This window comes from Anarhichas minor, unplaced genomic scaffold (genome assembly GCF_050575085.1).
Source record: "Anarhichas minor isolate MPS153535 unplaced genomic scaffold, ASM5057508v1 ptg000102l, whole genome shotgun sequence".
Lineage (NCBI taxonomy): Eukaryota > Metazoa > Chordata > Actinopteri > Perciformes > Anarhichadidae > Anarhichas > Anarhichas minor.
In genome coordinates, this window is record NW_027466548.1 from 220,918 (window position 1) to 242,500 (window position 21,583).

General features: G+C 45.4%; 1 protein-coding gene across 1 annotated transcript in view; it reads left to right on the plus strand.

Annotated features, from left to right (window-relative positions):
- The window catches only part of LOC142939569 (latent-transforming growth factor beta-binding protein 4-like), a 78,615-nt gene that overhangs the window by 10,065 nt on the left and 46,967 nt on the right, over positions 1-21,583 (plus strand). The window contains exons 4-7 of the mRNA XM_076082774.1: positions 921-991; positions 5,208-5,903; positions 8,816-9,039; positions 15,983-16,198. Coding sequence (XP_075938889.1) covers positions 921-991; positions 5,208-5,903; positions 8,816-9,039; positions 15,983-16,198 — 1,207 coding nt within the window. The remainder of the gene's footprint in view (positions 1-920; positions 992-5,207; positions 5,904-8,815; positions 9,040-15,982; positions 16,199-21,583) is intronic.

The following is a 21,583-nucleotide window of genomic DNA, read 5'->3' on the forward strand; positions in this document are numbered from 1 at the left end:
CTCCACATGTCTCCACGTCTCCACATGTCTCCTCATCTCTCCACCCGTCTCCTCCCGTCTCCACATGTCTCCTCCCGTCTCCTCATGTCTCCTCCCGTCTCCACATGTCTCCTCCCGTCTCCACATGTCTCCTCCCGTCTCCACATGTCTCCTCATCTCTCGTCATGTCTCCACATGTCTCCACATGTCTCCTCATGTCTCCACATGTCTCCTCCCGTCTCCACATGTCTCCTCCCGTCTCCACGTCTCCACGTCTCCACATATCTCCTCCCGTCTCCACGTCTCCTCCCGTCTCCACATGTCTCCTCCCATCTCCACATGTGTCCTCCCGTCTCCTCATGTCTCCACGTCTCCTCCCGTCTCCACATGTCTCCTCATCTCTCGTCATGTCTCCACCCGTCTCCACGTCTCCTCCCGTCTCCACATGTCTCCTCCCATCTCCACATGTCTCCTCCCGTCTCCACGTCTCCTCCCGTCTCCACATGTCTCCTCATCTCTCGTCATGTCTCCACCCGTCTCCTCCCGTCTCCACATGTCTCCTCCCGTCTCCTCATGTCTCCTCCCGTCTCCACATGTCTCCTCCCGTCTCCACATGTCTCCTCATCTCTCGTCATGTCTCCACATGTCTCCTCATGTCTCCTCCCGTCTCCACATGTCTCCTCCCGTCTCCACATGTCTCCTCCCGTCTCCTCCCGTCTCCACATGTCTCCTCCCGTCTCCACATGTCTCCTCCCGTCTCCACATGTCCAACTTTGATCATGAATTTCAGGGACAGATGATTTATTGTTGTTTTTGATGTCGGGTTATAAGATTTCAGGATCTATTCAACATTGAATGATATTAAATATAATAATAATTATCTCTGTATTTGTGACAATGATTTATTAATAATGAATAATAACGTCTGTCTTTCTCTGCAGTCCTCATGTCTGTGGAGGTCGGTGTTGTGCCGGATGGACTTTATCGCCCAGAACCAGACGATGCAGCAAACGTGAGTACAGACGTGAGTACAGACGTGAGTACAGACATGAGACGTGGGTACAGACGTGAGTACAGACGTGAGTACAGACATGAGACGTGGGTACAGACGTGAGTACAGACATGAGACGTGGGTACAGACGTGAGTACAGACGTGAGTACAGACCTGGTACCTGAGTACAGACGTGAGTACAGACGTGAGTACAGACGTGAGTACAGACATGAGACGTGAGTACAGACGTGAGTACATACGTGAGTACAGACATGAGACGTGGGTACAGACGTGAGTACAGATGTGAGTACAGACGTGAGTACGGACATGAGACGTGAGTACAGGCGTGGGTACAGACGTGAGTACAGACATGAGACGTGGGTACAGACGTGACTACAGACATGAGACGTGAGTACAGACGTGAGTACAGACCTGGTACCTGAGTACAGACGTGAGTACAGACGTGAGTACAGACATGAGACGTGAGTACAGACGTGAGTACAGACGTGAGTACAGACATGAGACGTGAGTACAGGCGTGGGTACAGACGTGAGTACAGACGTGAGTACAGGCGTGGGTACAGACGTGAGTACAGACGTGAGTACAGACGTGAGTACAGGCGTGGGTACAGACGTGAGTACAGACGTGAGTACAGGCGTGGGTACAGACGTGAGTACAGGCGTGGGTACAGACGTGAGTACAGGCGTGGGTACAGACGTGAGTACAGACATGAGTACAGACCTGGTACCTGAGTACAGACGTGAGTACAGACATGAGACGTGAGTACAGACGTGAGTACAGACGTGAGTACAGACATGAGACGTGAGTACAGACGTGAGTACAGACGTGAGTACAGACGTGAGTACAGACGTGAGTACAGACGTGAGTACAGACGCTGTCCCGCTTTGAATCAAACCTCAGGCTCACTGAAGGGGCTCCAACAGCTGAGACGTGTTGGTTGGTTGGTGTTCTATATTATGCGTCGTCTCAAACTAATATAATGTCAAGGAAACAAACATCACAACATATGATGAAATATCAAAATAAGATTTATTAAACATTACATTATTATTATTATAAATGAGGTGTCACTTTAGATTATTTTTATCTTATCATTATAAAAACAGCATATTAGCTTTTTTTAAATATTCAACAAATTCTGCTTTTATTTAAAGAAGAAGAAGTCAACGGTAAATACACTGAATCCATAAAATCTTAAGGAGCGAAGTCAACTACAACTCCCAGAGTGCATTGCTGTAGGAAACATCCAGTCACTCTCTGATGGGGGGGGGGGGGGGGGGTAATATTTGCAGAGCTTGTTGGTATAAATGATGAGAAGATCGGGTGACTCTGATTACAGTCGTCTTCAAAGCAACTATCGCTGAGGCTCATGGGTATTGTAGTATTTATATAACAGCCGATTCTAGACTTTAATACCAGGAAGTAAGAAACAGAGAAGAAGAAGATCAACGACCAAAGCAAACATCAACAGCAGTTCACACTCAAAGTGTTGATCAGCGACATGTGTTCAGTCTGATAACAGCTGCTCTGATCACTAATCTGATGATTGTTTATGAGATTAATCGTTTATGAAATGTAAAGAAAAATGAATGAAAAACGCCCCAAAAATGAGAAGCTGGAACCAGATTTTACTGTTTATGTATGAAGAGAATAAACCTTTGAGGAAATATGTGCACAAACAAAGAAAGTAACAAACAATAAGAAATATACACCACTAAAATAAAAGATACAAACTATAACAGAGTACAAATAGTTTCTTTTGACTAATAAGTCTGATGTAAAACAATAAAAACGTCTTTAACAATATTATAAATGTGTCTCTGCGTCTCACATTTATTCATTTGCCCTCAAAGCGTTTGAGCCGGTTTAACGTCCACCAGAGCTGCTGAGTCACTACAGATGTGACTCCTTCATTACATACTGTATATATATATATATAAATATATATATATATATATACACACACACACAGCAGACTGATGCTGATTCAAAGCTGGACTCAGAGTCCACATGCTGAGGCGGATTTATGAGCGGATCAATGCTGCTTAAGAGCTTTAGAGGGTTCAGAATGTAGAGAACGTGGACTTCAGAGGAACCACATGTCAGAGTACTACCATCAGTGTACTGCTAGTATCTCATGTGTACAGATTGTAAAACCCTCTGAGGAGAATTTGTGATTTTATGTTTCACAAAATATATAAAATTCAATTTTTAGCTTCTGAAATTCTTTCAGGATCTCGCGCGCGCGCACACACACACACACACACACACACACACACACACACACACACACACACACACACACACACACACACAGAGTAAAGCTTTTCTGTCACATTGTCCAGAAACACACAGTGTTAGTTTGATGGTAAATGAATATTCTTTCCTTGTCTCCTTGTCTCATCTCCTCTCCTCCTTATCCCCTCCCCTCCTTCCTCCCTCCTTCTGTCCTATCCTCCTCTCCTTGTCTCCTCCCCTCCTTGTCTCCTCCTCTCTCCTCCTTGTCTCCCTTCCTCGTCTCCCTTCCTCCCTCCTTCTCTCCTATCCTCCTCTCCTTGTCTCCTCCTCTCTTTGTCTCCTCTCCTCCTCGTCTCCTCCTCTCTTTGTCTCCTCTCCTCCTCGTCTCTTTGTCTCCTCTCCTCCTCGTCTCCTCCTCTCCTTTTCTCCTCTCCTCCTCGTCTCCTTTTCTCCTCCTCTCGTCTCCTTTTCTCCTCTCCTCCTCGTCTCCTCCTCTTCTTTTCTCCTCTCCTCCTCTCCTCTCCTCCTCTCCGTCTCCTCTCCTTTTCTACTCTCCTCCTTGTCTCCTCCTGTCCTTGTCTCCTCCTGTCCTTGTCTCCTCTCCGTCCTTGTCTCCTCCTGTCCTTGTCTCCTCTCCGTCCTTGTCTCCTCTCCTCCTCCTCTCCTTTTCTCCTTGTCTCCTATCCTCCTCTCCTTTTCTCCTCTCCTTTTCTCCTATCCTCCTCTCCTCCTCTCCTTGTCTCCTCCTCTCCTTGTCTCCTCTCCTTGTCTCCTCTCCTTGTCTCCTCTCCTTGTCTCCTCCTCTCCTTTGTCTCCTCCTCTCCTCTTTGTCTCCTCCTCTCCTTGTCTCCTCTCCTTTGTCTCCTCCTCTCCTCTTTGTCTCCTCCTCTCCTTGTCTCCTCTCCTTTTCTCCTCTCCTTGTCTCCTCCTCTCCTCTCCTTTTCTCCTCTCCTTGTCTCCTCCTCTCCTTCTCTCCTTGTCTCCTCTCCTTGTCTCCTCCTCTCCTTGTCTCCTCCTCTCCTTGTCTCCTCCTCTCCTTCTTGTCTCCTCCTCTTTGTCTCCTCTCCTCTTTGTCTCCTCCTCTCATTTTCTCCTCTCCTCCTCTCCTCCTCTCCTCCTTTTCTCCTCTCCTCCTTTTCTCCTCTCCTCCTCTCCTCTCCTCCTTTTCTCCTCTCCTCCTTTTCTCCTCTCCTCTTTGTCTCCTCCTCTCCTTTTCTCCTCCTCTCCTTTTCTCCTTCTCTCCTTTTCTCCTTTTCTCCTCTCCTCCTCTCCTCTCCGTCTCCTCTCCTTTTCTACTCTCCTCCTTGTCTCCTCCTGTCCTTGTCTCCTCCTGTCCTTGTCTCCTCTCCGTCCTTGTCTCCTCTCCTCCTTGTCTCCTCTCCGTCCTTGTCTCCTCCTCTCCTTGTCTCCTCTCCGTCCTTGTCTCCTCCTCTCCTTGTCTCCTCTCCTCCTATCCTTTTCTCCTATCCTCCCCCTCTCCTTGTCTCCTCCTCTCCTTGTCTCCTCCTCTCCTTTTCTCCTCTCCTTGTCTCCTCTCCTTTTCTCCTCTCCTTGTCTCCTCCTCTCCTCTCCTTTTCTCCTCTCCTTGTCTCCTCCTCTCCTTCTCTCCTTGTCTCCTCTCCTTGTCTCCTCCTCTCCTTGTCTCCTCTCCTTGTCTCCTCCTCTCCTTGTCTCCTCCTCTCCTTCTTGTCTCCTCCTCTTTGTCTCCTCTCCTCTTTGTCTCCTCCTCTCCTTTTCTCCTCTCCTCCTCTCCTCCTTTTCTCCTCTCCTCCTTTTCTCCTCTCCTCCTCTCCTCCTTTTCTCCTCTCCTCCTTTTCTCCTCTCCTCCTTTTCTCCTCTCCTCCTCTCCTCCTCTCCTCCTTTTCTCCTCTCCTCCTTTTCTCCTCTCCTTCTCTCCTTTTCTCCTCGTCTCCTCTCCTCCTTGTCTCCTCTCCTCCTTGTCTCCTCTCCTCCTTGTCTCCTCTCCTCCTGTAGCTAGGTGTCTTCCCCGTTGCCTTGACTCCTCGTGCCGATGTGTGTGTCGTCGAGGTTTCCGCGGTTACCGCTGTGAGTCGTCCTCGCTAACCGCCGTCCGTCTCCTCAAATCTCCCATCGGTCCTCAGGAACCGGCCTCCAGACCTGGACCAGGAGCCTCGGACCCGGGTCCACCTGAGACCACCGACAGAGACAAGGAGGCTCAGACCCCAGACTCTGGAGAGGACAGAGGAGGCGTTTCAAAGGAGGAGAACCAAGAGTCCCAAACGAGGAGTCCACGGACGGGACGGAGACCCGAGAGGATGGAGAACCAGGACTTCAAGAACCTCCAGACCGGGACCAGACACACCGAGGAGGAGGGAGCAGAGGTCAGAGCCGGTCCTACAGGGTTTAAAACACAGGAAACCCTGAACGTGGACTCTCTGTCCCGGTCTCAGACTGAGGGACAAGTGTCTCCGGGTCTAAAAGAGACGTCTCAGACAGACGATGGAGGACTAACCCGACCAATGGAGGACCGATTCAATCTAGAGTTCAAAGCTCGGACCCTTACAGAGTTCAGACTTAATCCAGAGTCTAGTTCAGAGTCTAGTTCAGAGTCTAGTCCCGAGTCTAGTCCTCCGAGGGGACAGGAGAGGGTGGACGAGGCTGCGACAGCAGAGAAGAAGAAGGAGGTGAAGACCGGGGGAGCAAAGACACTGAGGTAACATGACTCCTTTTATTTCTCTAATCCACAATCATACTATATATATACACACATATATATACACACATATATATACATATACACACACGTACACGCGCGTGCACGTACACACGCGTGCACGTGCGCGCGCGTGTGGTCTCTCCCCACTGCTCTTCTCCCTCTACACCAACGACTGCACCTCAGAGGACCCGTCTGTTAAACTCCTGAAGTTCTCAGACGACACAACGGTCATCGGCCTCATCAGGGACGGTGATGAGTCTGCGTACAGACGGGAGGTTGAACAGCTGGTCCTCTGGTGTGGTCAGAACAACCTGGAGCTAAACAAGCTCAAAACTGTGGAGATGACAGTGGACTTCAGGAGGAGCCCCCCCAACACTGCCCCCCCTCACCATACACAACAGCACTGTGTCTGCTGTGGAGACCTTCAAGTTTCTGGGATCCACAATCTCCCAGGACTTGAAGTGGGCCCCCAACATCAACACCATCAGGAAAAAGGCCCAGCAGAGGATGTACTTTAACCTGCCTCAGGAGCTGCTGATCCTGTTCTACTCAGCCATCATCCAGTCTGTTCTCTGCTCCTCTATCACTGTGTGGTTTGGATCGACCACCAAACAGGACAGGAACAGACTACAGCGGACTGTCAGGTCTGCAGAGAGGATCATTGGTTCCAGCCTTCCCTCCATCCTGGAGTTGTTCACCTCCAGAGTCATGCCACATCCACACTACTCCGTTTAAACGATCTCCGTCCACACGGCGTTTCAGCATCGTATTCGAATTGATCTCCGTCCAGACTAACACGCCTGAAAACCAATATCACGTGACTCTTCACGTACACTGGCCATGCGCGTGGTTGCTGATGTAAACAGGAAGTAGATTGGTTGCTTAAAAAAATAATCAAACATGAGGTCCAAACTGTTATGTGGTGGTGTAGTAGATGGACCCAAACGCACCCTCACACAGCAGATGAATCCATCCAAGGCTTTATTATATATAGAAGCAGATTTAAACAGAAAGCAATAAACAAATAAACTACTGCACCGTGTCCAGTGGCCAAAGCCTCTCCCTCGTTCTCCCTGAGTCGGGAGGGAAGCTCCACCGAACTCACGGCTGGAAACGGTCCGGGAAGGAAACAAAGGACGCCGACTGGTGAACTCCGTGGTACTACGCGGGTCGGCCTCTGCGCACAGGTGAATACCCGGGGATCGACTCTGCGTGGCAGGAGTGCTGCAGAAAGCCAGAAAGGTTAGGAATAACTCTTCACCGAAAACACTGTTCAAACTCACGTGGACTAGAACCAGACTGGTAACCAGACGGACTGACAACGCGCCGGAGGACAGCTGGGGTATTTAAGTCCGTCGGAGATGATCACTGGAATTCCCCACAGCTGAGCCTGGGGAGAGGGGCGTGGTTGGAGAAGGAACTCGGGGGTGGAAACTGTAGGCTGACACAAAAACAAAACATAAGCACATGGCCTACAAATAACAAAACTGACAGGGGAAAAAACAGAGGAGCACACACTAGGTCAGACCGGGATCCTAACACAAACAAAAGAAAATCCAAAACTCTACCTTTAAACCGTATATATTAGTTAACAAAAATACGACAGAGTAATAAAGTAGTCTTTAATAATGAAAGGTCGTGTTTGATACTTAAGATCTTCTCTAAGATCTTCCTCTATGAACTCAAACAAACATTTCGTGTAAAGTTTTATTTTTCAGACGTAACGTTAGTTACAGCGCTGCAGGTCTCTCTTTCTCTCTCTCACGTCAAATTCACTTTAAATCAACACTGACACATAAAGGTTTACTAGATTATGATCCATAAATGTGGTCAACACACGTCTCTCCCTCGTTCCCTTGGTTTCATTGTTGTCTGTTCTCACTCGTAGCTCTGCTGGTGTCTGAAGTTTCTGTCCTACTGGAGAGCATTTACTGCTTTTGTTCCTTTTACATTTTATCTGCAGACTTCACAATAGTTGTGCAGAACAAAATAAGCATTAATAAGAAAAGGAAAGTCCTCCGTTTTGTGTCCGTCACCTCCCTAAAGCCGCTAACCGTGAGTTCAGACGTCCGCTCTGTAGGTCTGATAACCGCTGGTCACGCCGCTCGCTAATCGCTCCACTAACAGCTGCTTCCTCCGTAATAAAGCAGACTTTAACTGAACAACAGCTGCTGGTAAAGACAACAAGGTCAGTAACGCCTGTAATCAGTTGTCCATGTTGAGTTAACCTGGTAGTCGATCGGTAATCAATGTTGTTGTTTGTGATCTTCCGGGTACGGGTCACGTGATATGAGTGTGACGAATCAGGGAAGGACACGTCATGACTGCTAACAACCAATCAAGTAGTGAACGCGGGTGTGGGCGTCATTGTTTCTAAATGTATCCGTTTTCAACCGTCCACATGAAAACACAACCCGGAGTTTTCAAACGTATCCGTTTACGGTGCTCGAGAACTCAGCGTAGTGTGGACGCTCAGTGTGGACGTAGCAGAGCATACGAGTTTAAAATAGAAACGGAGTGATGTGGACGTGGCCTCAGGAAAGATCACTGCAGACCCTTCACACCCTGGACACAAGCTGTTCACCTCCTCCCCTCTGGAGGGAGCTACAGAGCTCTGTACGCCAGAACCACCAGACACAGGAACAGCTTCTTTCTGCCGTCACTCTGATGAACAATTAATACACATAATTTATATATATTATATATATTTATATATATACACATATATATATATATATATGTATGTATATATATATAGATGTATATTGGGTTCAGTCGGGTTTGAGTTTCACTACCATGTACATGGTGTATTTATGTGTATATTTTGTGTATTCATGGTGTATTTGTGTATATTTTGTGTATTCATGGTGTATTTATGTGTAAATCTTTTGTATCTGTGTATCCAACAGTCTGAGGGAGGCCCAGGCCGTGCTGCTGAGGAAGACTCTGTCACGGGGAGGAAGAGCAGACAAGATGGCCGCCCTGCTGATGAAGCACATCGAGAAGGAGAGGAAGAAAGTTCTGACTGTGACCTCGTCTCCTAACTCCTCATCTTCGCCCTCAGGAAAAACCAGCGTGAAGACTTTCTACACTCAGAAGGGCCAGTACACCATCTACACCACCGCTGCTACAGGTCAGTTATAACACACACACACACAGTTATAACACACACTGTTATAACAAACACACACAGTTATAACACACACTGTTATAACACACACACACTGTTATAACACACTGTTATAACACACACACACTGTTATAACACACACAGTTATAACACGCTGTTATAACACACACACAGTTATAGCAAGTCGGGCAAAAACGGTGTGTTGCACCGGTGGAGCGCAAGAAAACCTCCGGTTCTTTAAGTTAAGTCAAAGTTTCATGTATTAAAGCTGCATTCTCTCTAGTGACCACCAGGGGGCGACTCCTCTGGTTGTATAGAAGTCTATGAGAAAATGACTCTACTTCTCTCTTGATTTATTACCTCAGTAAACATTGTAAACATGAGTTTATGGTCTCAATCTCTAGTTTCAAGTCTTCTTCAATACAGCATGATGTTCATTTAGTACATTATGGTCCATTTAGGGTCAAACAGACCATAAAGCAGGGGATGCTTTAGGGCGGGGCTACACACTGATTGACAGGTCTCTACCAGAGACGTATACGGCGTCTCTACGTCACTCCTCCTCAGTCCATGTATGGTCACTTCCTGTTCACTGGTTGATAAAAAAACAAGATGGTGACGGCCAAACACTTTTGTTCAGTTTCATAATTTTGTCACAATTTCGTCCTTTATTAGACTTTGATTGTGAAGTTTAGTCACAACACAAGCTTTAAAAACAAACAAACAAACACGTCCATGGGGTTAGCGTGTTAGCGTGTTAGCTCTGTTTTTAGCCTGGTGAACCCATTCCTGCCAGGAACAGAAAATAGATTCAAGATCTAAACAATTCAGTTTTTTATTAAGTATTAATTGTGTTATTATTTAACGACATGTTAAACATGTCCTCCATGCCCAACCCTCAGTGAGACGGTGTGTGTGTGTTCACTGTGTGTAACATCACAGATACCAGAGCAGACGTTGTAATCAAGCTGCCTCGTGTTTGGACAAGCTAACGCGAGTGTGTTTAACACACGTAACACAACACACGCTCATTATTCAGGCAGATAAGACGTGTGCAGCTGAGAGCTCTGCAGCCAGACGCTGTTATGAAAACAGGCTCTGTGTGATTTAATGGAGCTGGAATGTTTGTTACAGAGTGTGAGCTTCAGGAAATAGTCTTAAATGAAATACGACCATCCACCTTCTAAACGTAACCATCTCGTTAAATCATCGTAGAACACACTAAATCAAGTCAAACTGTTTCCACCATCAGCAGCTCTGGTTTGGTTCAAATACATCTTTAATTCAAAGAGTTAGAAACGTCCCTCGCTGACGTTCATCACTTTCAACTAAAGGTCCGGTTCTGGAGTTTCTCCTCCGGCTGAAGATCCTCAACGTGTCCTCGTCCACAACATCTTCAGCGCTCATATTATGGGACAGTTTCGCTCTTTAAAGAAGTTTTCAAGCAGCATTGCGCCCCACAGCTCCACTGGTTCAGGCTTCACACTGTGTGTGTGTGTGTGTGTGTGTGTGTGTGTGTGTGTGTGTGTGTGTGTGTGTGTGTGTGTGTGTGTGTGTGTGTGTGTGTGTGTGTGTGTGTGTGTGTGTGTGTGTGTGTGTGTGTGTGTGTGTGTGTGTGTGTCAGGACATGAGCTCATAGGCAAACAGCAGCAGAAACAACCGGCCTCTCTATTTCACCTCAACACTGCGGCCCTCTGCGGGGCTGGGGCCCCGAGGAGGGTCTGGGTGGGGGAGGGTCTTCCATCACTCAGGAAATGTTTCAGTAAAGTTTATTTCTTATTATGAGTAATAATTGCAGGTATAATGTTACTTCTCATGACTTTACACTTTGCATCAATAATGATAACAGTGACGACTGAGCCGTCATCACAACACACCAGAGGAAAGAGATCAGAGCTGATGATTCTTATTTATTATTATTCTGATGAACTTTGTGAACAACGTTCAGTTTAAAATCACTCAATGAAACACACTGAAGGCAGCAAACGTTTCTCCCTCTTTCATTCAGATTTCATGACATTAATATTTTATTGTGTTTACAAAATCAACCAAAACTCTGATGTTGATGATAACGAGGATAAATATGCAACAAACTTTAAATCATATCTTCTAAACCAGCGGTTCACAAACGTCTTTAATTTAAGCTCCACTTTAAAATAACTACAAATCCTTAATTAGAATAAAGTGACTCAGCGCATTAAATAATGAATATAACTCGTCAGTTTGGTCAACATGAATAAAGTGATTTTACTTTTCTAATTTCATATAAATATAATAATATAAATATAATAATATAATAATATAAATATAATACTGGTCTATATCTTTTTAAATAGTTTATCATCAGATTGATCTTTGGCGTCCCCCTGAAGGGACCCGAGCCTCAGGTTGAAATCTAAACTAGAAGAATAAATGTGGTTTGAATAGAAATGAAACACTTTCACTGAGCTGGTTCATAAGATGTGGAGTCAGTTAGACCGGTTAAGGGTTTAAAGTTAGACCGGTTCAGGGTTTAAAGTTAGACCAGTTCAGGGTTTAAAGTTAGACCGGTTCAGGGTTTAGAGTTAGACCGGTTAAGGGTTTAGAGTTAGACCGGTTCAGGGTTTAAAGTTAGACCGGTTCAGGGTTTAAAGTTAGACCAGTTCAGGGTTTAGAGTTAGACCGGTTCAGGGTTTAAAGTTAGACCAGTTCAGGGTTTAAAGTTAGACCGGTTCAGGGTTTAAAGTTAGACCGGTTAAGGGTTTAAAGTTAGACCGGTTCAGGGTTTAAAGTTAGACCGGTTCAGGGTTTAAAGTTAGACCAGTTCAGGGTTTAGAGTTAGACCGGTTAAGGGTTTAAAGTTAAACCGGTTCAGGGTTTAGAGTTAGACCGGTTCAGGGTTTAAAGTTAGACCGGTTCAGGGTTTAAAGTTAGACCTGTTCAGGGTTTAAAGTTAGACCGGTTCAGGGTTTAAAGTTAGACCGGTTCAGGGTTTAAAGTTAGACCGGTTCAGGGTTTAAAGTTAGACCAGTTCAGGGTTTAGAGTTAGACCGGTTAAGGGTTTAAAGTTAGACCGGTTCAGGGTTTAAAGTTAGACCGGTTCAGGGTTTAAAGTTAGACCGGTTCAGGGTTTAAAGTTAGACCAGTTCAGGGTTTAGAGTTAGACCGGTTAAGGGTTTAAAGTTAAACCGGTTCAGGGTTTAGAGTTAGACCGGTTCAGGGTTTAAAGTTAGACCGGTTCAGGGTTTAAAGTTAGACCTGTTCAGGGTTTAAAGTTAGACCGGTTCAGGGTTTAAAGTTAGACCGGTTCAGGGTTTAAAGTTAGACCGGTTCAGGGTTTAAAGTTAGACCAGTTCAGGGTTTAGAGTTAGACCGGTTCAGGGTTTAAAGTTAGACCGGTTCAGGGTTTAAAGTTAGACCTGTTCAGGGTTTAAAGTTAAACCGGTTCAGGGTTTAGAGTTAGACCGGTTCAGGGTTTAAAGTTAGACCGGTTCAGGGTTTAAAGTTAGACCTGTTCAGGGTTTAAAGTTAGACCGGTTCAGGGTTTAAAGTTAGACCAGTTCAGGGTTTAGAGTTAGACCGGTTAAGGGTTTAAAGTTAAACCGGTTCAGGGTTTAAAGTTAGACCTGTTCAGGGTTTAAAGTTAGACCGGTTCAGGGTTTAAAGTTAGACCGGTTCAGGGTTTAAAGTTAGACCGGTTCAGGGTTTAAAGTTAGACCGGTTCAGGGTTTAAAGTTAGACCAGTTCAGGGTTTAGAGTTAGACCGGTTAAGGGTTTAAAGTTAAACCGGTTCAGGGTTTTGAGTAAGACCGGTTCAGGGTTTAAAGTTAGACCGGTTCAGGGTTTAAAGTTAGACCAGTTCAGGGTTTAGAGTTAGACCGGTTTAGGGTTTAAAGTTAAACCGGTTCAGGGTTTAGAGTTAGACCGGTTCAGGGTTTAAAGTTAGACCGGTTCAGGGTTTAAAGTTAGACCGGTTCAGGGTTTAAAGTTAGACCGGTTCAGGGTTTAAAGTTAGACCGGTTAAGGGTTTAAAGTTAGACCGGTTCAGGGTTTAAAGTTAGACCGGTTCAGGGTTTAGAGTTAGACCGGTTCAGGGTTTAAAGTTAGACCGGTTCAGGGTTTAAAGTTAGACCGGTTCAGGGTTTAAAGTTAGACCAGTTCAGGGTTTAGAGTTAGACCAGTTAAGGGTTTAAAGTTAAACCGGTTCAGGGTTTAGAGTTAGACCGGTTCAGGGTTTAAAGTTAGACCGGTTCAGGGTTTAAAGTTAGACCTGTTCAGGGTTTAAAGTTAGACCGGTTCAGGGTTTAAAGTTAGACCGGTTCAGGGTTTAAAGTTAGACCGGTTCAGGGTTTAAAGTTAGACCAGTTCAGGGTTTAGAGTTAGACCGGTTAAGGGTTTAAAGTTAGACCGGTTCAGGGTTTAAAGTTAGACCGGTTCAGGGTTTAAAGTTAGACCGGTTCAGGGTTTAAAGTTAGACCAGTTCAGGGTTTAGAGTTAGACCGGTTAAGGGTTTAAAGTTAGACCGGTTCAGGGTTTAAAGTTAGACCGGTTCAGGGTTTAAAGTTAGACCGGTTCAGGGTTTAAAGTTAGACCAGTTGAGGGTTTAGAGTTAGACCGGTTAAGGGTTTAAAGTTAAACCGGTTCAGGGTTTAGAGTTAGACCGGTTCAGGGTTTAAAGTTAGACCGGTTCAGGGTTTAAAGTTAGACCTGTTCAGGGTTTAAAGTTAGACCGGTTCAGGGTTTAAAGTTAGACCGGTTCAGGGTTTAAAGTTAGACCAGTTCAGGGTTTAAAGTTAGACCAGTTCAGGGTTTAGAGTTAGACCGGTTAAGGGTTTAAAGTTAAACCGGTTCAGGGTTTAGAGTTAGACCGGTTCAGGGTTTAAAGTTAGACCGGTTCAGGGTTTAAAGTTAGACCTGTTCAGGGTTTAAAGTTAAACCGGTTCAGGGTTTAGAGTTAGACCGGTTCAGGGTTTAAAGTTAGACCGGTTCAGGGTTTAAAGTTAGACCTGTTCAGGGTTTAAAGTTAGACCGGTTCAGGGTTTAAAGTTAGACCGGTTCAGGGTTTAAAGTTAGACCGGTTCAGGGTTTAAAGTTAGACCAGTTCAGGGTTTAGAGTTAGACCGGTTCAGGGTTTAAAGTTAGACCGGTTCAGGGTTTAAAGTTAGACCGGTTCAGGGTTTAAAGTTAGACCGGTTCAGGGTTTAAAGTTAGACCGGTTCAGGGTTTAAAGTTAGACCAGTTCAGGGTTTAGAGTTAGACCGGTTAAGGGTTTAAAGTTAAACCGGTTCAGGGTTTAAAGTTAGACCGGTTCAGGGTTTAAAGTTAGACCAGTTCAGGGTTTAGAGTTAGACCGGTTAAGGGTTTAAAGTTAAACCGGTTCAGGGTTTAAAGTTAGACCTGTTCAGGGTTTAAAGTTAGACCGGTTCAGGGTTTAAAGTTAGACCGGTTCAGGGTTTAAAGTTAGACCGGTTCAGGGTTTAAAGTTAGACCGGTTCAGGGTTTAAAGTTAGACCGGTTCAGGTTTTAAAGTTAGACCGGTTCAGGGTTTAAAGTTAGACCAGTTCAGGGTTTAGAGTTAGACCGGTTAAGGGTTTAAAGTTAAACCGGTTCAGGGTTTTGAGTAAGACCGGTTCAGGGTTTAAAGTTAGACCGGTTCAGGGTTTAAAGTTAGACCAGTTCAGGGTTTAGAGTTAGACCGGTTAAGGGTTTAAAGTTAAACCGGTTCAGGGTTTAGAGTTAGACCGGTTCAGGGTTTAAAGTTAGACCGGTTCAGGGTTTAAAGTTAGACCGGTTCAGGGTTTAAAGTTAGACCGGTTCAGGGTTTAAAGTTAGACCGGTTAAGGGTTTAAAGTTAGACCGGTTCAGGGTTTAAAGTTAGACCGGTTCAGGGTTTAAAGTTAGACCGGTTCAGGGTTTAAAGTTAGACCGGTTCAGGGTTTAAAGTTAGACCGGTTCAGGGTTTAAAGTTAGACCAGTTCAGGGTTTAGAGTTAGACCGGTTAAGGGTTTAAAGTTAAACCGGTTCAGGGTTTTGAGTAAGACCGGTTCAGGGTTTAAAGTTAGACCGGTTCAGGGTTTAAAGTTAGACCAGTTCAGGGTTTAGAGTTAGACCGGTTAAGGGTTTAAAGTTAAACCGGTTCAGGGTTTAGAGTTAGACCGGTTCAGGGTTTAAAGTTAGACCGGTTCAGGGTTTAAAGTTAGACCGGTTCAGGGTTTAAAGTTAGACCGGTTCAGGGTTTAAAGTTAGACCGGTTAAGGGTTTAAAGTTAGACCGGTTCAGGGTTTAAAGTTAGACCGGTTCAGGGTTTAAAGTTAGACCGGTTCAGGTCTAAACGTCTGCAGTCAGGAGCTTTTTTGCTTCAAGATGTTTTGTGAACGTCGGCCCCTTGAAACCCAAACCAGGGTTGCATCATCAGCCTGACATCCTCTACTGTTCTGTTATGAAACAGCAGAAGAAGAAGAAGCAGAAGAAGAAGAAGCTCTCTGCTCAAACCCAGAAAACAGGCCAATAAGAAAAACAATAGTAGAAAGTAAGGCGAGAGAGAGAGCTTCACATACTCTATCTCTCTCTCAGTGTGGACCGATGGACCAGATCCCTGCTAAACATTTAGTTTGGAGCCGAGCCCAGTCCTGCACACTGCTTTCAATTACCTCTCTACCTCCCTCACTCTCTGCTCACACACACACACACTAAACAGTGTTTAGTGAAAAACAAGAGTGCGGAGCGAGAGAGGGGAAGCGTCTGGTCTTTTCCTTCCTTCCCTCCCTTTTTTCCTGCGTTTCCAGAGAGAGAGAGAGAGAGAGAGAGAGGCAGCCAGTGAGAGAGAGAGAGAGAGAGAGAGAGAGAGGGGAGGTTTGGGACGATGCAACTCGCTCAGAAACTCTGACTGCAATGCTCGACATGCTGCAGCCTCGACTCTGCTGCTTTCTGTCGTCCGTCCTCATCGTCTTCGTCTCTCCTCTTCCAGCTGATGGACAGACGGTGTCGGGCGGCGGCGGCGGCGTGGAGAGGGTCCAGGTGATGTTCACGCCCACCGTCTGCAAGGTGCGCTGCAGCCAGGACCGATGTGTGAACTACTGCGAGAGAGGCAACGTGACCACACTGTACAGCAGCAGTGAGGGAGGAGCAGGAGGAGGAGGAGGAGGAAGGAGAGACAGCTCCCACGGACCGGGCTTCAGAGTCTGTAAGTAACTTTCAATCCACTGTCTCTTCCTGTGATTTCATGTGTGTGTGTGTGTGTGTGTGTGTGTGTGTGTGTGTGTGTGTGTGTGTGTGTGGAGGAGTCGTGACTCACCTGGTCCCAGGTAGATGTGATGATGGGTGTGTCCTGCACATGATGTCATTCGACTGGGTCAAAAGAAAACAGTGATTGTTGTTGATGTTATGGTGACAACAGATTAATTTTGTCTGTCATAGTGGACTACACACACACACACACACACACACACACACACACACACACACACACACACACACACACACACACACACACGCACACACAGGGACCAGGCGGCAACCTCTGATTCTGAAAAGTGTCTTAAATATGCATTCTCTCTAGTGTCCACCAGGGGGCGACTCCTCTGGTTGTATAGAAGTCTATGAGAAAATGACTCTACTTCTCTCTTGATTTATTACCTCAGTAAACATTGTAAACATGAGTTTATGGTCTCAATCTCTAGTTTCAAGTCTTCTTCAATACAGCATGATGTTCATTTAGTACATTATGGTCCATTTAGAGTCAAACAGACCATAAAGCAGGGGATGCTTTACAGCATGTCTGCCTGCTCTGCCTCGTCCTGCTGGATGTCCCCCCTCGTCTCTTGTCTCGTCCGTGGATTCCCTGTTGTGTTTCTGTACGTTTCCTGTTCTGATCTCATCATTCATTAAATACCTGCTTCACTCTACTTCTGGTCTTGTCTGCACTTGAGTCCTCCACCACACCCCGTAACAACTTCAGCCATAACAGTTTATTTTCACCACAATACTAACAGCTGCATCTTCTAAGAGAACCTCCCTCCTGAGTCTGACAACAGAACACCAAACTGTCAGAACACACAGACCAGACATGTGAAGCTGCTCCAGCTGCGTCGTGTGACCTGCTGTTTGGCCCAGCTCGGCATCTGAAGCCCAGAATACTGGTGTAGTCTCAGCTGATCACAGATGTCTTCTTTTAATTCCTTCATTCCTGTGAAGATCGACCTGCAAAGAAACAGGAGTGGAGACCTGGTGATGGAGATCTCTTGATTATGAGAGTTTGATCCGATAACATTCAGAAAGTCTCCAAGAGCTGTGTAATGATTCACTCATTCATGTGTTCTTAGGGTTAAACATGACCTCATGTCATTGGCTCTTCTTCTTCATCTGCATTGAGCAGTGAACACTGAACAGTTCACTGTTCACTGTTCACTGTTCACTGACAGTGTTCACTGTTCATTGTTCACTGTTCACTGTTCACTGTTCACTGTTCACTGTTCACTGACAGTGTTCACTGTTCATTGTTCACTGTTCACTGTTCACTGTTCACTGTTCACTGTTCACTGACAGTGTTCACTGTTCATTGTTCACTGTTCACTGTTCACTGTTTACTGTTCACTGTTCACTGACTGTGTTCACTGTTCACTGTTCACTGCTCACTGTTCAGTGTTCACTGTTCACTGTTCACTGTTCACTGTTCACTGTTCACTGACTGTGTTCACTGTTCACTGTTCACTGCTCACTGTTCAGTGTTCACTGTTCAGTGTTCAGTGTTCACTGTTCACTGACTGTGTTCACTGTTCAGTGTTCACTGCTCACTGTTCAGTGTTCATTGTTCACTGTTCACTGTTCACTGTTCACTGTTCACTGTTCACTGTTCACTGACTGTGTTCACTGTTCAGTGTTCAGTGTTCACTGTTCAGTGTTCACTGTTCACTGTTCACTGTTCACTGTTCACTGCCCACTGTTCACTGTTCACTGTTCACTGACTGTGTTCACTGTTCACTGCTCACTGTTCACTGACTGTGTTCACTGTTCACTGTTCACTGACTGTGTTCACTGTTCACTGCTCACTGTTCACTGACTGTGTTCACTGTTCACTGTTCACTGACTGTGTTCACTGTTCACTGCTCACTGTTCACTGACTGTGTTCACTGTTCACTGTTCACTGTTCACTGTTCACTGTTCACTGACTGTGTTCACTGTTCACTGTTCACTGCTCACTGTTCAGTGTTCACTGTTCAGTGTTCACTGTTCACTGTTCACTGACTGTGTTCACTGTTCACTGTTCACTGCTCACTGTTCAGTGTTCATTGTTCACTGTTCACTGTTCACTGTTCACTGTTCACTGTTCACTGACTGTGTTCACTGTTCAGTGTTCAGTGTTCAGTGTTCACTGTTCAGTGTTCACTGTTCACTGTTCACTGTTCACTGTTCACTGTTCACTGACTGTGTTCACTGTTCAGTGTTCAGTGTTCACTGTTCACTGTTCACTGTTCACTGCTCACTGTTCACTGTTCACTGTTCACTGACTGTGTTCACTGTTCACTGTTCAGTGTTCACTGTTCACTGTTCACTGTTCACTGTTCACTGTTCACTGTTCACTGACTGTGTTCACTGTTCAGTGTTCACTGTTCAGTGTTCAGTGTTCACTGTTCAGTGTTCACTGTTCAGTGTTCAGTGTTCACTGTTCAGTGTTCACTGTTCACTGTTCACTGTTCACTGCTCACTGTTCACTGTTCACTGACTGTGTTCACTGTTCACTGTTCACTGCTCACTGTTCACTGTTCACTGTTCACTGACTGTGTTCACTGTTCACTGCTCACTGTTCAGTGTTCAGTGTTCACTGTTCACTGACTGTGTTCACTGTTCAGTGTTCAGTGTTCACTGTTCACTGTTCACTGTTCACTGACTGTGTTCACTGTTCAGTGTTCACTGTTCACTGTTCACTGTTCACTGTTCACTGTTCACTGTTCAGTGTTCACTGCTCACTGTTCACTGTTCACTGTTCACTGACTGTGTTCACTGTTCACTGTTCACTGCTCACTGTTCAGTGTTCACTGTTCACTGTTCACTGTTCACTGACTGTGTTCACTGTTCACTGTTCACTGCTCACTGTTCAGTGTTCACTGTTCACTGTTCACTGTTCACTGACTGTGTTCACTGTTCACTGTTCACTGCTCACTGTTCAGTGTTCACTGTTCACTGACTGTGTTCACTGTTCAGTGTTCACTGCTCACTGTTCACTGTTCACTGTTCACTGACAGTGTTCACTGTTCATTGTTCACTGTTCACTGTTCATTGTTCACTGTTCACTGACTGTGTTCACTGTTCACTGTTCACTGTTCACTGCTCACTGTTCACTGACAGTGTTCACTGTTCACTGTTCATTGACAGTGTTCTAAAGGTGGTGGAGACCAAACAGAGCAAACAGAGAGAATACTGGACTCACACACACACACACACACACACCATCTGCACTGCTGGATGTTAACATGTTAACAGCAGCTACTCTACAAACTGATGTCAGATGTGTTCTGTTTCTGCTCTGTTTATTATTTCATAATGTTCATATTTCTTCTCTGTAATCTCTGCTTGTTTATGACTCACTTCTTCTCTATTTGGCTTCAGTTCCCTTTAAAATGTCTCTGTGTGAGTGTTGATGCGGTCCATCTGCGGGGCCATGTCCAGGATAATGATCACACACACACATACACGCACACACACACATACACACATACACACACATATACACACACACAGATACACACAGACACACACACACACATACACACATATACAGACACACACAGACACACACACACAGACACACACACACATATACACACTCACACACACAGACACACACACACACACACATACAGACAAATATGAATAAAAACATAAATATATAATGTGAACAATATAATACTTTGATTTCTGTCACATTTGTTTCTCCTCTTTTTGTTTCTATACTTTGATAAATATGTAGAATAACTTCCGGAAAATATCAGAAAATTATAAGTAAAATATTTTTGAAAAAAATGAGTGGAAAAAAATAAAAAATTAAATAGTGATGTTTGATGTTTGAAAAACTGTGGAAAAATATCTGACAAATATAAGAAAAAAAATTCGTAGTATTTGTAAACAATTAGCTTAAAGAATTAATATCAGAAACAGAAACAGCTTCATAATTTAGAACAATCAGACGGACTGACATAGTGATAAAGAGATGCATAACACATGTTTTAATATGTATTCATAGTGTATTCATAGACTTCTGGGTATTATCGGCTCATTAGCGGTAGCTTCGACATCAGCTGAACTCTGGGTAACAATACGGCCGCATCCTCTAACAGGAAGTGAGGAAGTGGCTGGCTGGTCCTGTCGGCGCCTCCATCATCAGGGGGGGGGGGCTACACCCACCGCCTGTCCCAGAATGCATCTGTGTAACAACAGAATGAGCAAGAGTGAGCCAACAGTAAACATGATGGATGTGTGTTAGTGTTGGCCTCTGTGCGTGTGCGTGTGCGCGTGCGTGCGTGTGTGTGTGTGTGAATGACCTCTGAACTCAAAGCAGTTTCTGGTGTTTTTTGTCACATGTTTCTCTCTGAGGTCTCGTTTTTCTCTTCAAAATAAAAGTCCTGCTGCTCTATAGAAACAGAACCATCATGAGTAGAAGTAGAGAGAACTAGAACATGTCTTTAGTGCAGAACAACACAGTTATGATGACATCATGTTCCAGCCTCTCCTCCTCTCCTCTCTCCTCTCTCCTCTCTCCTCTCTCCTCTCCCCCCTCTCCTCTCCTCTCCTCTTCCTCTCTCTCCTCTCTCCTCTCCTCTCCTCTCCTCCTCTCCTCTCTCCTCTCCTCCTCTCCTCCTCTCTTCCTCTCTCCTCTCTCCTCTCCCCCCTCTCCTCTCCTCTCCTCTTCCTCTCTCTCCTCTCTCCTCTCCTCTCCTCTCCTCCTCTCCTCTCTCCTCTCCTCCTCTCCTCCTCTCTTCCTCTCTCCTCTCCTCTCTTCCTCTCCTCCTCTCCTCTCCTCCTCTCTCCTCTCTCCTCTCTCCTCCTCTCTCCTCTCCTCTCAGTGTTCACTTCCTGTAGTTCAGTCAGAGTGTCTCCTCCTTGTAGTCACATGACTGTTGGTCTCAGATGAATCAATCATGACTTCATAGTTTCACACTTTAATGTTTTTACCAGTGGCGGCTGGTCAATAGAGGGCGCTAGGGCGCCGCCCCCCCCTTGAGCCATAACAAATAAAATAAATAATAATAATAATAAACTATACAAATTGTCAATAATTGTGTTTTTGAAACATGGAATCACCAGTAATATGTGTAAAATATGATATCTGCGGTAAATATATGCTTTTCCTGCACGTCCTCTCCGCGTGTGCACGTCTCAGCAGCTCTGGGGCGCTGGAGAAACTGCCCAGAAGAGGCGGGGCTATCAAGCAGTTTAGCCAATTGCTGGTTAAAGATATAAATGTGTGACATACAATTTAGCCAATCAGCCAATCAGCGCCCTCAAACAGATTCAGCTGCGTGTTCCCGTCAGGACGAGTCTCTACAGGCGAGCGCGAACGAGCACTGCTCCT